Source organism: Centroberyx gerrardi, chromosome 3 (genome assembly GCF_048128805.1).
Source record: "Centroberyx gerrardi isolate f3 chromosome 3, fCenGer3.hap1.cur.20231027, whole genome shotgun sequence".
NCBI classification, from domain to species: domain Eukaryota; kingdom Metazoa; phylum Chordata; class Actinopteri; order Beryciformes; family Berycidae; genus Centroberyx; species Centroberyx gerrardi.
In genome coordinates this window covers 20,498,636-20,515,556 of record NC_135999.1, presented here as the reverse complement: position 1 = coordinate 20,515,556, position 16,921 = coordinate 20,498,636, and the positions used below count along the sequence as shown (strand labels likewise).

The window sequence follows — 16,921 nt, the reverse complement described above, 5'->3', positions numbered from 1 at the left end:
TTCCTCTGCCTCCAATATCAGTATTTTATGCAATCCTGCTGTTGTCGGTTAAGGACAAAATGTACAGCTGACAAAAACGTAGCGCTACAGAAGCCCTTAGTTTCAGCCGGACAGGAAGACAGGCACAGAGAAGAGAAACACAGACACATACACACACAACAGAAATTACCATTTAAAATGGAGGACAAATTAGCCATATGCACATATAGACAACCTAAATGTCAGTTACATATGAGGAAAACAATATGGACATTTACATTAACTTGAAATGAACAAATGAAGCGCGTCCACAAATGCATTTAAATAAATGGCACTCTTACAGCTCCAACAGTATCAACAGGTCGATTCTACACATTTTTAAGGCAAAACATCGATATTAGAGAAACACACAGAAAGGCATAGTAAAATATAAATTAAAGGATTGCATATTCAGGTTTCCCCCAATGGTTAAAACTGTTAAAAACTGGTATTCTGCTACTGTTGTTAAAATATATCCACTTTTTCCAAGTACTCCTTATTGCGTATTGCTTATTTTGTAACTTCTAATATTACATCCTTAGATCTTTGTTTTATCTAATTTGTAGTCTAACAGACATCTATAGATTAATACTTTCATTGATGCTCTTTTCTAGACCACACAGTTTCTATATCAAGGATTTACATTCAAAACATTTCTCCAACTTTCTTTCCAGTCACATCCATCCAAAAAAATCTATGCTTCTATCTTTTAATCTATCTTTGATGATATGCTTTTACATACTATATGCTTTTATATATATATGACTTGGGATACCATGGTAGGACCTCTGTCTAATCACCGAAGAAACTAAAAACAAGGGAACTACAAACAACTGTAATGTAGCAGCTAGTAGTGCTTAGGTCCCCATTGTCGATCGGTCATTTCAAGGGTAAAGGGTTACAATTTTTATAGCAAATAGTTCATTTCAAAACCATTTTACTCAAATTTGCCAGTATAGTACCACAGATTCAAACCAGATATGACATAATAAAACCTTCTCACATATCCATCTACTCACCAGTCAATACGAGGCGCATTAAACCATCACAAACACTCTTATCGAGCAGCGTAGGAGATGTAAGTCAGGATCAGAGTAATACATCATAAAAACTCATATCAGGATATCAGGGTAAGGATGAACCTACTTCCAATTCAGCTGAACTTAAGTAAGAATCCGCTTCCTTAATTGATTATGAACTGACCCCCTTCGCTGATAGTCCTGTTTGTATTCCCACCTTTGTTAAACTCTGATTAAAAGGCCTGTAGGGCACACTCACTGTGCAAAGCAGCCTACGATTAAAAAGGGACAGTAAAGCAGGTACATATCAACAAATCAATGGGACAAGTTACAAACCTGCACTTCCGTTCACTCGCTCAAAAGCTCTTAGAGCCTACGAACGAGTTGGCTCTTAAAGCACTTGAGTTTTTATCCCATCTCTTTCAACACGTGAAAGGCAACTGAAAACATAAAGTCACTGGAGAGACTGTTTTTTTGGAGAAGCATCAGGTAAGACATGAGTAGGAGGTGGATTTTGGGTTGCGCACTTTTAAGTCTTTGATATAGTAGTTAGGCTTAGTCTTATCTTCTTGACCTGAAATATTTCTTTTCTCCCATGCTTTTTTTTTGTGTTTCCTCAGTCTTGTTAAAATAGTCTCACATCCTCTTGCAGGGGATGGCGTTCCTCTTTCATCATTCCCTCAATCCATTCGCATCACTCCTCCGTTGTTCAGCTCTTCTCCTTGCGGGGGCTCTGGCTCTTGCCTGGTTCTGCTTTGTGGCTCAGCCGCTTGAGCACCTTCATGGGTTTGAACTTTGCCCCTTTCTTCTTCTGCTGCTGCTCGCCGTCCGGATCCTTGTGGAAGTCTGGCGAGGACGACAACAGAGAAGAAGAGAATGAAGTTAATGATACGCATAGGATCTAAAACTGGAGAATTAAAGAGAGGAATTAAGGAGATAGGAGAAAAATTGAGGGAAAGAGATATGAGGAAGATGAATATGAGGAAGGCAGTTTCTGGAAGGAAGATATCACAGACAAACATGCTACGATTTACGATTTTCATCATTACTTCATTAGTTTATCATCAAGTGTTAGGCTTATGTGTCATGTTAAAACAGTTTAGTCTAGATTTTAGACTTTAGTGTAATGATGCTTTTTGAAAACCTAATGACTTCCATTTACATTTTATGCGTTTCATGGATTCGTTTATCTAGAGCATCTTACACTGAGAGAAACCACTGCAGATGTCATCCTACCTTTTTTCTTCAGCATGGCCGCCATGAGTTTATCCTCCTCTTCTTCCCTGTGACAGAATGGAAGTTAGATTAAGTATCACCTATCCACCGCTACAGTCTGAGCTGCTTGCAGTGTATGAGAGACTCCAGAGACACAGTAAGTACCGATTATTGATTACCTCTGCCTGTCCTGGTCCATGGTGTTTATGATTTGGTTGCGCTGTTCGATGATGGTAACCAGCTCAGCCATCAGCTCCTGCTCCCGGTTCTTGTCCTCCTCGCTCCACTCTTTCTCTGAGCAGTGGGGAAAGAAAGAAAGACAGAAAGAAAGAGAGAGAAAAAAAGAAAAACAGAGAGAAACATACAGAAAAAATGAAGAAAAAAACAAAGAAAGACCAAGAAACAAAGAAAGAAAGTTAGCTAATGTATAGAGGTGAAATGAATTAACTGCATGCTTTTTCATTACTCAAGATTTAAGAGCTCACACCAAACCCTGCAGTTCTTGGTTTATGTACTGACTATTTGGGAGATTTAGTTCCTGTTAATAACAAAATAATAATGATGTTATAAAATTTAATGAAGCAAAAAATCTGAAGGTGAGTATGTTTCATTGGACAGATGTAGTATGGAATTGTTGATGTTAAATATTTTTTTTAAATAATGAAATAGTTTTTGTATCAGATAAAGATTATTTTGGCTCTTATTATATGTGGCTCATATATTTGTTGATGTTACAGGTTATCTATTGATGCCTCATAACATGGGGACAGGCATTATACACAAACACATACATATACAGGCAATGAATCTGACTAAAGTTTCTCCAAACAGGATGCGGTCTCAAACACACCTGGCTTGTTGAGCAGACACCTCAGCTCATACTCCACATCAGCTTGCCTCTCCTCCAGGTTCTGCTGCTTGTCCCTGCAGTAAGGTACAAGCAGTAAGTACATACGGTATTACAAACCAGCAATCTCCTATTCACCACTAAAACCAGCACTCAGCAAGATGTTTATCAGTCTGAATCAAAAAGCAGGGCAGCAACAGAGCCAAATGTCCCATCCCCCCTAAATAAGATGCCACAGATTTGCCCTATTTGCCCACATTCTGGGCTAACAGGGCATTTATGGCTTCTGGTATTTAAGTCTCATAATTCAAACAGTTACCTCTTGCTGCCACTTGGTGCCCCCAATGTGTGAAATTGCCCAATGCAGCTTTAACATTGTATTTGTGTACATATGCACATACGACCACATACAAACACAGTTTTCATCCAGTGTGATACTCACGTGTAGACCAGCTCAGCCTCCCGTCTGACTAAAAGGTGTTTCTCATGGATGAGAGTGAACCAGTCCACTAACAGGTGCTCCTCTTCCTCGTCTGAAAACACAGCAGAAGAACAGAGTGAGAGGACATTCTCAGTTTATTTTTCTGTATATTTAATATATTTTTTCCATTGTTCGTCCGGATAATGTCAAGCTGTTTGGTTTTCTTACTTGAGGCACATTACTTCTCAACTCCATAATTTCTTTAAATGTTGTTAAAATTAAAGCTAAACTAAACTATACAGTTTAATTTAATTATATATATATATTGTTAAATTTCCAATATAATGAAACAAACTTGTATGTACTGTAAGTGGGGATAAATTCACATCTTTACAATTATGAAAGTGGATTTAGTTAATTAAAATGGAAAAAAGTACAATACTGGCCTGTGGAAATAGAAATAATAGATTTAGGTCCCATAATTACCAAGCATCTCAACATAAGAGTACTGATCTGAGTGACTAGGTTCCTTTGGATCACATAATGCATTATGATATGAAAATACACCTAATCTGAAATCAGCAATCCAATGCTAAGACACATGGTGAATGCCAGTGCCAACAGTGAACTTCACTGGACTTAACCCAAATACAAGAAACCCCATTAAAAGCACTGTGATGTGATACCGTTAGGGTTGTCTCTGAGCTTCCTCTCCAGCTCCACTCCTCTCTGCTCCAGCTCATCCAGCTGCTTCTCCAGCTGGCCCATCTCCCCATGGATGTCCTCCGCCGGGATGTACTGATCTGACTGCACCTGGACGGACAGACGCACAGTGGATATAGTGTCATTTACACAGATCCAGAGGAAATGTAACAAGAACAATACAATCCATCCACATGTGGTTATATACTGTATATATATATAAATAACATACAGTGCAGTCCATTCACTTGCTCCACTAGTATTTAATTGTGCAAGTTCTTGTGAAAACCTAATTTTCATGACCAAAAATGCTACAACAGCTCATGCATATCAATCACAGACCTGGAAATATCACACATATTAATTGATGGCTTTACATAGTTTGAACTGCGCAACCACTGTTCTAGGACGTTTTAATCAAATGTCCCAAAGGCAACAGCTGCCCACTCTCTTTGTGAAACACATCTTGGTATCTGTGAGTGATTCGCTCCAGTATTACCTTGCGTTTAATAAGTGGGAAGCCGTGGCCCGGGGCCGGGGGTCTGGCAGGGCGGGCGCCATGTGGCGGTTTGGCTTTGGATTTAGCAGGAGAGGGAGAGGCTTTCCTGTTGAATGGGTTCTCCTTACAGATCCGCTAAAAAGAAGAAAGAATCAGAGCTTGAATACAATATGCAAAATGTAATAACTATTTCTCCATCTAGAGGTGGTTGTTATTACCTTGTTGAATGAAGGGGGGGCTCCTGAGGCCAGTGGGCTGGGGGTCGTCAGGGGTCGTGGCGGAGGAGCTACGGCCCCTCTGGTCCCCGAGCTCCGGCTGGTCTGCGGCGTGGCTGGGGCCGAGCTGATGTTGGACGGCATGGGAGTAGGGGAAGGGCTTTGGGAGAGATGAGGCAGACGCTCGGCTGAGGAGGAGGAAGCGGAGGGGGAAGAGTCGCACGGCCCGCAGATGGAGGGCTCTGAGACGCTTTTGGTGAAGGGGTGCTCCGGGTTGAGGTTAGCGCTGCCACCCAAGGGCGGCTGGGAAGAGCTGTGGTCTGAGCCAGAGGAAAGACTCTCCATGCTGAGGGCTGGAGAGGGAGAGCAAGAGGAAGGCTGAGAGTGAGGGAGAACTGAAGAGGAGAGAAGGGTAAGTAAAAACCAGCAGAAAGCAAAGAGGGCAGAAATGAAACAGAAATCGAAGAAGTTGGGTTGGATGGAGGATGGAAAGAAAAGGACAGAAAACAGTTAACAACATCCAAAGGTGCATCTCAATGGATGGTTACTTTGGAACAACAAACAAACATGAGGTACACCCCTAGATATTTTCCTGAAGAAAACGTTTGCTTTCCCGTGGTTATACATTACCTGAAGGCCAACTGGACGAATAATTCATTAAGTACAATCTGCCACTCTCCCTCAGTCGTTTGATTGATTTGACTTAATTGTAATTGTTACGGTCTCTTTGGTCGCCCTAATATCTAAAACCTCCAGGTGACACCAACGTTATAGTCCCCATGAAATTAAACTACATAAAATCAAGGACCTAAAGATGCCGTTTCATGGGGTCTTTAACATATGATGGTGGAAATCTTGTTTTAAAAAACTGTAGATTTAGATCAGAGTTGGACACTGGTTGGTCACTGACCTTGATTAGAGCTGGGTGGGCGCGGAACGCGGGGCGCAGGCCGTTTCTTGCTCCTGGCGCTGCCGGGGCTGGCAGAGCGGGAGGAGCTACCTCCACTAGGGGGGGTGTCTGCACCCGTCGCCTCAGCCACCCGCGTGATGCTGTACCACGGATGACTAGCCGCCACTACGGGAGGAATCTCACTCCCTCCTGCCCCCTCCTCTTCCTCCACCGCGTTATTATCATCATCATCATCATCCTCGAACGGGTTGGCGGGCGGAGGGGGCGTACTGGGTCTGGAGCCCTCCCCTTTGAGAGAGGACAGAGAGCCTGTGTTGGGGGGAGTTGCCAGGCCGGCAGGGGGACGGGGAGGGGCTGGCTTCTTCTTGGGTTCTGATTGGACCAGGGCGAGCCAAGGCGGGTCTTTGGGTTTATGGGTGCCACTGGACAGGCTGGACAGCGAGACACACAGAAGGGTCGGGGGGTCACAGAGGGGGACACAACACAATACAGCCAAAATGGAGGCATGGAGGGCCAAACAAACCGAGTACTGGGGATGGGAGGATATATCGAAATTCAATATATCACAGTACAAAAATGTGACAATAGGTATCATGGGGTAGAAAAATGAATCGTGATTTTAGCTCCATTTTATTCTGCTGTAGTAATCACAAATGAGATGGCTTGACCATCACAATTTCACAAGCTCTCCATGGAAATTATATTATTTTCACTTTGTAATGACATTTTTAAATTGTTGTTTACATTCTAGCAAGCCAATGCCATTGCTAGAAAGATTTGAGGCTCAGAAATAAACATAATTCTGCACAGTCACACTTTGTTGTCATTGAACTTCTGTTTATTACATCGTATCGTGGTTGTATCGAATCGGGAACCCCATATCGCATATTGAATCGTATCGTGAGATAAGCATATCGTCCCATCCCTATACAGTGCATGCTGGGACAACACATAATTCAGAATTCAGACAGAGAAAGACTATGACAATATGATTAAGGTGGATGAAATGGTTGATATAGGCTGGAAAAGAGGCATTTAATAGAAATTCGGGTACCTTCCAGGAGAGTGGGATCTTTCCCGCGGTTTGGGAGGGAGCAGAGGCTTCCGATGTTCACCTGGGATTCCAAGTAAAATGTGCTGATAAATATCAACAAATGCTATTTTCATCTTTATTGTCATTCATGTTTTGCATTCAGCACTCACCGTTGACTGCATGGCTGTCCGACACGCGTGGGGGCCGGACCCTAGGGGCGGGGCGGGGGGGAGGGGTGGGGTCAGGAGCCCGACGGGGCGCCGGCACCGGTACCGGCCGACCGGTACCTTCCAGATGACTGACAGGTGTGGCAGGGAGGTCCCCATTAGCCGTATCTTTGGCTGGTGTGTGAGTCTCTTCCTCCTTCACTCCCTCATCCTCCTCTTCATCACTCTCATCAAAAGGGTTGGGAGGAGGAGGAGAGGGAGGTGGTTTCTCCTCCATCTCTCTGCTGCCATCCTTCTCTTTTTCTTTTTCCAAAGAGTCTGTCTCATTTGTTGTAGCAGGAGTGTCAGAGTCATTGGTAGGCATGTTGAGATCAACTGTGACGCTCGCTGGGGGCGGAGTCTCTGCCTGGTCCCTGTCAGAGGACGGGGTTTGATGGGGTGCGGCGTGACCAATCCTGGCAGACTGAACTCCTGCGGGTCTCTTACTTAGATCTGGTCGGCCATTCTGATTGACCAAAGCAGGCCTGTTGAAGTGATGTGTGCAGATCAACCCCCCAGAGTCGTTTCCTAGTTTGTAGGATCCAGGAAGCAGAGTGCTGCAACACTCTGAGCACCTGAGAGAACAAGAACAGTAGACAGTAAGACACAAAGACAGTAAGAGGATCTTCAATGAATCAGAACCAGAATACCTTAGAGAAGGACTCTTTAGACAATATAAAAGGCTGGAAATGGTCATTCGGATATAAAGCTAATCAAGAGCATCGTCAGACGAGCACAAGTCTAAAAGAAAATACTAAACACGGTGAGCTGGTATTACTTGACATGTATAAAGTCTAGACTTTCATCCGTTTCCTTCTGCTCTCATGCGGACATTTCTATTGTAGCAGGCTTAACTATAGAGTGGGAGAAACTCAAAACAATATAACACATTGTTAGAAATCTGTCTACACAGCACAGCTCAGCCACGGCTGAGCAACGTTTCTGTTTCACAGTAAGGAGCTGGGAGTCGTCAGCTGTAGCTGCAGCGTTCACCTGAAGCAGTTGCGATGGTAGAGCTTGCCGTCCACCAGAAACCTCTGCACCAGGTGGACGTGTTTCTGGCACGCGGCGCAGGTGCTGCTGAGGGTGCTGCGCCTGACCGCCGCACTCGCCTCCACACCTGTCTGAGCGGGCTGCTTCAGCTAGCGCAAGCGGCCGGGACGTCGTTCACAGGGAGGGGACAGGGAGGAGACGTCAGGGAAGGGGGGAGATGGAGAGGAATGGGGGAGGGGGAGATCAAACACGGAGTCAGGATTCGAGGATGTGGATTCTTCATTCTGCTCAGCTACCTAAGAGCTACATCTACTCACTGCATCATCTACTGGTCGTTGATTCATGTAGTTCACTACTGCATTTCTTTTCCAGTTAAAAACCAGTTAATCTGATTGATATAAAAATTGATATGTCTTGATTCAAAGTTTTCACAAGTAAAAATCCAAAACAGCTAGGGTTAGTGACTCTGGGAGCCGTATTTTTTTGGAAATCATTCTAGCAGGCATTTTAGGTTTAGTTGGGTTGAGTAAAAAAGGGGTTAGCAGCAAAATATTCCCAAAATTGGCACACAGTGTTAGGAAAGTACGAGAGCAACTGTTAGTCTTTTTATGTACAAGAGAGGGTTAAAAGATAAAATATGACTGACCTAACCTTTGCTTTCACCTCCTAGCCCACCCCCCCACCCCAATCCTACTGCCTAGTCTCAGGACCAGAGAGTGGAGGGGAAATCAGATGTGAGGAGGAAGAAGAACAGGAAGAGGAGGGAGTGGAATGTATTTCCATCTGAAGAGGGGGGTGGGAGTTGAGGAGGAGGGTGCCAGTATATGGGGGTATGGGGATGAAGGAGAGAGGTTGAAGGCATGCGAAAGAAAAGAGAGACAGGATACAAAGGCTATCTTTATAGACTTACTCTACCTCTGTTGCCTTGCCTTCCCTCTGCTGTACAGCACAAAGCCCACACATGGATGCAATAACTACAAGATACATACATGTGTATTGTGCCTTGTACTCAAATGGCAGGATGGGATTTGTGGTGTACAGATCTGGTAAATCAATACCCGCAATCAGCGCATGCAAAAATGATAAATATCTCATATAAACCAAAAATACTACCCAATAAAAACAACATAGGATGTGTGAGGTTTAAGTATGCATATCCATCTCAGTCAACACAAAAAGGCAACATCATTAACACTGCTTCTCTGCAATAAAAGCCACATAGCTGATACCCTCTGTGTGTCATTCAGGGTTAGGGTTAGGGTTTGCAATTGGGAAACCGTGCAAGAGACTAAGGTGTCGAAGCAACAGCCAACACCCATGCAAATCTGAAAAGCTTTTGTGTCTTGGAAATCTGAGACATCTGAGAATTAACCGATCAGAATCTGACCAGAGCAACATGACAGAAACTCTAAAAACTTCACCTGAAAAGTACAGCTTGTTGGTTAACAAGCAACTAGAGTAGTTAGTTATATCATTCAGATCTAACAGAGTTCAGTGTTGTAGTTTGTTGGCTTCCAATGCGGCCCCAGGTTTAACAGGGCATAGAGATTCATATCATGATTGGAACATGCATGCTGTAATTCCTGTATGTCTCCATATCTTCTACTGACAGCAAGTCTTGTTCTTACCTCGGGATCTACCTCTTTGTCTTCCAAAGGGGTCGCGGGCCTCTTCTGGGCCGGCTCACTGTGACCGACAGCACTTGGCCTCTTCATGCAAGGGGGGTTTGCTGCAGGAGAGAGTAATTGGTTAACAGAATTATTTAAGTCATCGTTACACAAGTTATTCAAGTTACTCCAACTGAAGAAGGGCTGAGGCTACACATCAATAAAAAATATTTTTTCTTGTATATGGCTTAAAGTCTTGGAACTGTACGTCGGTATTTGGTATGATATCAACATTCACAAGATTTGTGTAGGGCACAGATTACGAGCAAGATTAACCTTGAAAGGCTGTACGATCTGTATGGTCTTCAAACTGCTACACTGCTCCCATTGAAATCTGAAAACCCGCTGACTGTAGTGTACCCACCTTGAGACTTGTTGGTGAAGAAGTTGTAATACTGGGAGACATAGGTGATGATGCTGAGCCGGTCAGGCACTCTCATGGACACCATATCCTCTGGGTCCAACAGAGCAGGAATGCCCAGCTGCGTCTCGGCCACCTCAAACGCCTATGAGGAAGCAAAGAAAGAGGAAAGGAGGGAGGGAGGGAGGGTGAGGTAGGGAGGGTGAAAGAAAGGAGGGAGAACGCAGGGAGATGAGAAACAGCAATGTGAAGACAGATAAATGGCTTACTTGTATGTGTGCATGTAAACACATGCAAATGTGCTCTAGCCCACTCATCAGCTGATACCTGATAGCCTGAGTAATACCCTAACCCTGCTTCCAAAACATCAGTCATTTGCTCATAATGAAATGTTTGGTCCTTTGAGGATAACCATCAGTCTAATGAAAAATTCCACTGAGGAAATGAGACTAACTCAGAGCGAGTTAGGTTATGTAACATCATGGATACAATCGCTTGGCAGTCATACAACACTGAAATAATCCAGACTAGGTGGAGCTAGATCCACATTAATCAAAAAGCATTTTACTCACAAATAACTACTAATTTGCAACTGAATGGTTACTGCTTCTTATTGCCTTCCTACATTCAGTCCATCGAAACCTAATTGAGAATGAATGCTCTACTCTTGACTGATGACATACTATTGATTTGCAGCTAATACAGACCTTTTGTGATTCACTGCAACCTGCCATGGTAATGGCCAAAACAGCCACTCTGTTATCTTTGGTGGAGATGCAAATAGCTCAGATTTTCAGTCAGTTTCATGTTAACGTATTTTAGTCAAAATGCAGACCAGTTCAGATGAGTGTTGCAGTCTAAAAAGTTTGCAAATAAATGCCGATAAATTTACAGAATGGCTCTTCGCAAATAGACCAAATCAGGATTAGATTATGAGTTAGAAAAGTAATCTGAGGAGAGAAACAACCATAAAAAAATCTGGGGAGCTCAAGTCTACCTCTTAAAATCATAAAATTCAGTGCAGCAGTTTGCATGCTCTCTACATCTTTTGAGTCATGGATTAGCCATTCAGGCTTAGGCCTATCGGATACAGTGAATAACTCGCTCTGTTTAGAGAAATCTGAATGGCAGCCAAAAAGCTGGGAGCCTGTCTGTGGTGCTACCACCAGCTGCTCCACTTTGCCTTGAAAGCTGTTGGTTGAAAAAAATGTAAACAGTAGCATAGAGCTGCCGAAGCCAAGCTCAGACTATGGGGAGACGTCCATTTCATCTCTCAATGTCATCTGTTGCCATATAGAAGTTGTGGAATAAGCCAGCAAGGAAACACGATCAAAATGTCTCTTTGCTGGTTTCATGAAGCTGCAAATTCAGCACTCTTGTATTTAATATCCTCTCTCCCCTGGCTTATTTTAAGAGTTTTCTTTTTTATGACCCCATATGCTCTTGCTTCCTCCCTCTCTCACCCTCTTATCCTAAGTCAGGCTCCAGTAGGATTAAGTAATATTGCTTTCCACCCAGAAACAGACAGACACACTGCTGTCACACCCAATGCGACTACTGACAGTCATAATGCTTAATAATTTCAGTGCTGAACAAAACACATTGCACAAACAGATCCGATGCCTCAGGCTAAGTGTCACGCCTAATAGTAAGCTACACAGGCAAGCCAACTCACTCTGCCTTATAAGAATGGAGGGAAAATACTGTAAAATGTCACACCTAATGACAGAATCAGACAACATGAGGTCACAGGAGTGCTCACACCTCAAAACATCAAGTTGTAAAACTGACTCACCAGTCGGTTGTTCTCGTAGACATTCTCTTTGGACAGTGAGTCAAAGTCTCTGGAGTGACAAAACAGACAGAAAAATGAATGTTAACAATCAAAACAAAATATGAGACATGTTCAGTGTGTAGCTAGGCAATGCGCTACAGAGATAAACTGATAACAATTGCATCTCAATGTAGTATCTCCTTTTTGGCCAACTTTCTTGTAGAAGAACACTAAGAAGTAACTGTCCCAGCCATGTTGAAACAGAGTACTGCTGCTTTTAGCCTGCTGACCTCTTTCCATTTATGACCCATCAGAAAGCTATAATTGGCTTGACAGTATGACAGACAGAAATGGCGAGTGGTTAGACTGAGCTACCTAAGCACCACAGCAGACAATGGTCCCAAACCACATACAAACAGCGCCTGATGGGAAAAACTGCTAGGATAAAAGGACGAGAGCTGCTGAGCCAGGGTGAACAGGGGCTGAACAGGGGTGATGGGCTGATAATTACAAGGCAGCTGCTTTGAAATCCCTGGAGCAAGGAACTAATGCCAGGCTCCCACCAGTACACATCCTGCAGTAAAACTGGAAAATTTCAGAGTTGTTTTTGGATGAAGGTGTAGCTGTGTGCATGAGTAGAGGTACGTGGGCACATGTGTGGAGTAGTTTGTGTAGTTTGGACAACAGAACCGAGGGGGAAAAAACACCACAACCATGGAGAAAGCTTGTGGAGACCATGTGGAGCTCTCAAGGAGGAAAACCCCGCTGAATGAGCGCCGTGTCAGAGCCACACAAAGTGACCTCTGTTCTCCTTAATCTAGCTCCCATGGCCACAAACGTACTTAGCAGCAGCACTAATATCAAGATCATGTCACAACTCTGTCTCTGCTGAAGTCCACTGTGTCCGAACCACCAACACAGGCAAAACACTGTAGATGACAAAGTTGGAGCTGCGATGACTTAAGAAATGTCGCCCCAAACTGTTGTTACTAAGACAGGTTTTCGAGTCTCATTGAACTGACAGTGGCAGGCAAGACTGTGACACGGATGATGGAGTGGAGTGTGCGAATTGCGAACCTAATCCGCTGTGACTCACAGTCTCACTCCCAGGTTTATTTTGGGAAAGGGGACTTGCTGAGGAACGGTGTGTGTCGACGTGTGTGTGACCGGCGTTTAACTTCCACATGATCAGAACCTGTGCGGATCGGTATCGCTGCCAAGTCTGGCTGGGTCGACACAGCGTGGTCGGATGGAAAGTTTTTAGCTTGCCTGTGAATGCAGGGTGGAATGGGATTCTGTGATATCGTCACAGTCAAAGTCAAAGGCAAAGCTATAAATACCTGAATAGTCAAAATAGTTTTAGTAGACGAGTAGGTGAGACAAAACGTGTGTGCAATATGTAGACAAATTTCAGGAGGAGATAAGGAGAGAAAGGGAACAGAGAATAAAAAAATGAGGATATAGTAGAGGTTGCAAATATTTGCACTGGGGCAAATGGAGATACAATTGAAATAATGTGAACTACGTGACACCGCATGAATGACTACATACAGGACAATTTTATTTATATTATAATGAGATTTTGACTGCAAAAGTAAAGCCAGAGATGATTTCTCTTCATCATAATCCACTCCCCCTCCTGCGTTGAGTGACAGTTGGTTTCAGTTGAGGAAATTCGGATGAGGCCAGTTGCTGTACTAAAGTCTCTCCTCTGTACTAATGTGATGTGTTTTAATGAGAATACAGTGGCTGCACACTGCAGTGCAGCGCCACAATGGCCTGGCACAGACATTGGAGCTAAATCCAGCGTGACAGGCGGAGGTCTCAGCTGCAGATTAGCCTGACGGACTGTCTGTCTGGATCAGAGTGAGTTCGGCGGGGCCACTGCAGCTACACAGAGGGCCGGACAGGGAGGCACGCTGGGACACAAATCGAAGAGACAGGGCTCAAAGGCTGGGTGTTTAGGATTTGTCCACTCTCACACTTTCAACTTTATCGCTGTACTGTGTGTGTGCGGCTACGTTCCACTTCATTGACTTATCCTTCAGTAACTAGTCTAGTGAGTGTTTGTTCTACTAGCATCCAGGTGTAGTCCAATTTACTGACAAAGGTCTGGACCAGGGTTGGGGTCAATTCATGAATGAACTCATCAATTCTAATTCAACTGAGGAATCAGAATTTGGAAAAAATTTACAGGAAACAGAATTAGAATTAAATTGGAATTTCAAGAATTCACTGAAATTCTGTGAAATTCCATGGTTATTTTGTTTTTTCTTACCACATATCTGAGATTACATACCGTGTTATATATTATCAATACTGAATATCGTAAAATGTTAAGGGTTCCTTTCAGGTGGTAATTGATGCGTAACATGTAATTTTAATACATACATTATGATTGTCATATTTGATTCATAATGTTTCATTCATAATTCAACCCTGGTCTGGACCACCTGGGGGGTGGTGGCATGACCAAGATACTTATTTATCTAAAATTCATCCACTGCACCAGGCTTTTTCTTCCAGGATAAGGTGGAAGAACACACATAACATGTTATTTAGTGGCCGCTTTTATCCAAAGCACCCTACAGCAGCGACATGGGCTGTCCCAGTGGGAATTAAACCACTATACCCTGACAGTATTAGTGCCATGCTCTACCCATTTAGTTACACATAACCACATCATGCTGCACAGGACCACAGCATTCTCCCACAGACATGCATTTCCAACATGAGTCACATGAAGGTCAGTGTTGCTGTAAAGTGTATGTTCACTGTGACACTGCAAATAACGTCCACTTCTAATCAATGTATTCAACTTTTCTGGTCATCACTGCAGCACCTGATTCATCCGCAAATTGGCAACAGTGTATTTAAGTTTATACTCCAGATCCAGAAACATACTGGTTACAAATGTATGATGATATATGATGCACTCCATGAGTATTGAAAGACACAGGCTACTCTTCACCAAAAAATACACTGCTTCATATGTTTGAGCAAAGGAACACAAAGGCTGGTGGTCCTCACTTTCTGCTGTACGAGTCATGTGAGAGTTTCTCTTTTTGTCCTCTAACAAAACAAGGGCAATTCATCGCTTCATTTGCATCGCTGTAATTAGTAATGGTGATCACGTTGATACTGTGGTAGACAGCCTTTGTTGGTTTCTGTGCTGTGTGCGTGTATGTGCATTGCAGGAGGGGTGTGTTGTTATTATAGACAAGGCATGGCTTGTCAGCCTAAGTTAATTACAGCACACTGGCCTCTCACCCTCCAATGTTCATATAATGTTCATAAAACTGTAATTGAGCAAATAACTAACGGCTATACACACAGAAACATTATTTGCACACAATGATGATAGCTTTTTTGGTGGTGATAGCTTTTTTTTTAGAGTGTTTAGTAATGTTATCTCAATCTGCACCTAAACAATGTGAAAGAGATCAAGAAGAACAAGAATGACCACTAACAGAAATTATGACAAAGGCACAGCCTCCCTACATATCCAGTGATGTTAATGTGGTGTTTTGAGTTGTGAAGCTTTCTATTTAAAATGGATTTGAAGAAAATCTATAAACTATATCTATAAATTGACAGGAGCCAACGTAATCCCAGCCATTACAGCCCTGTTTCATGGAATAATATAGAGCCAGGACCAGTTCACGACCCGGCTGCAGAATAACTGTTTGCTCTGCTCTTCTGTCCTGATTGGATTACTGTAATCATTCCAATCTGAATGCAAGTTCAAAGCCAAAAGTTAGCAGCCTGTCACTTTGTAACACTCTTCACGGAGCTGCCCCCGTTACATGAGGACAGCTGCCATGTTTATGCAACATTTATCTTAGCCTTGAATTCATATCATACCAGTGTATCAATGCAGTTAGATTTGGATCTTAATGCGGTTATAATTAAAATGTCACCACAAACATTATCGCCCAGTCTTATGAAACTGAGCTAGCTCTTGAGTTTTGTCAAAATATAAGATTGCATTTATAACGTTAACAGAGATGACACATTAAGCAAATAAGCAAATAATTAAGTAAATATCGTGTTAGTAACAATGGTAGGACATTAGATTACTTACATCAAGTCTGGTCTATAACGGTGTATTATGGCACAAAATGCCAAACCGTCTCGGAAAGACGTTGACATGTTCTTTATTTCCACATCGTTGTAATCTTCGCATTGTATCCGACACCACTCCTGAAGAGCTTTCAACGAGCCCATCATATTGTTGTAAAAATCCCAATATTATTCTCAAATCGACGTGTTGTTGTTCCACGTGTGAGAAGGGACAGGAGAAAGTCTTTCTTCCAGTCCGACACGATTCATCAGTAGCGTTTCAGTGAAGAGGAGACAGGCAACACCCGAAATTACGATACATTCATTTGCAGCCAGTGAGTCACGCCAAAAAAGCTAGCATGGTGGCTAGCAAGCTAGATGTTAGCTAACTTTTGCAACTACAACATGCATTATGCTCTCCACTATCTGGAGAGCGGAGTTACTCCATCAGTAATAACTGCATCTAAACACGAACTTTGACCAGAACCATAAAGTTAAAACTATATCTGATGACCCAAGTTGATAACGTTAGCTTGCAAACAAAGTTTATTTAACAGAAATCTCGACGTAGCCAATTTAGCTAGCTAGCTTGTGTCTGCAGTTTGTAAGCTTGCTTCTTGTTGATGAGTCCTGCCACACTGATGAGTCACTTTCTCAACGTCGACCGATGTGGTTTCAGACGAAGCTTAAAAGCTGTCAGTTTCCTTCACTGTGAGGTGGACCACAACACAGTTATTGTTCGCTGGTGCAGTCTCCTGCAGTGACAGTCCCATTATCTCTCTCTGCCTTTCTTCTGGACACAAAGGTGCGGTACATCGCGCGTTAATCTCAACGTCCCCTTTGCGACAATTAATCCAGTTACACTGTAATAAATGTATATCACTGACACTTAATTTTGATCAATGCAGCAGGGTGCCTGTGCCAAGCCATCCTCATCGCGTTGGCAGCCTGCCCACCGCCCTGCTCAATGTCACGTTGT

General features: G+C 43.2%; 1 protein-coding gene across 1 annotated transcript; it reads right to left on the bottom strand.

The window, feature by feature from the left end:
- Positions 1 to 177: 177 nt before the first annotated feature.
- On the bottom strand, positions 178 to 16,917 carry micall1a (MICAL-like 1a). Its single transcript, XM_071913905.2, has 16 exons — positions 15,965 to 16,917; positions 11,902 to 11,950; positions 10,110 to 10,251; positions 9,707 to 9,807; positions 8,079 to 8,227; positions 7,050 to 7,660; positions 6,901 to 6,961; positions 5,847 to 6,277; positions 4,940 to 5,331; positions 4,722 to 4,856; positions 4,207 to 4,333; positions 3,542 to 3,632; positions 3,103 to 3,176; positions 2,432 to 2,546; positions 2,274 to 2,320; positions 178 to 1,883 (listed from the first exon to the last, which is right to left on the bottom strand). The coding sequence occupies exons 1-16, from the start codon at positions 16,108 to 16,110 to the stop codon at positions 1,747 to 1,749; spliced, it is 2,808 nt and encodes a 935-aa protein (XP_071770006.2). The 5' UTR covers positions 16,111 to 16,917; the 3' UTR covers positions 178 to 1,746.
- Between the last annotated feature and the right edge of the window lie 4 nt (positions 16,918 to 16,921).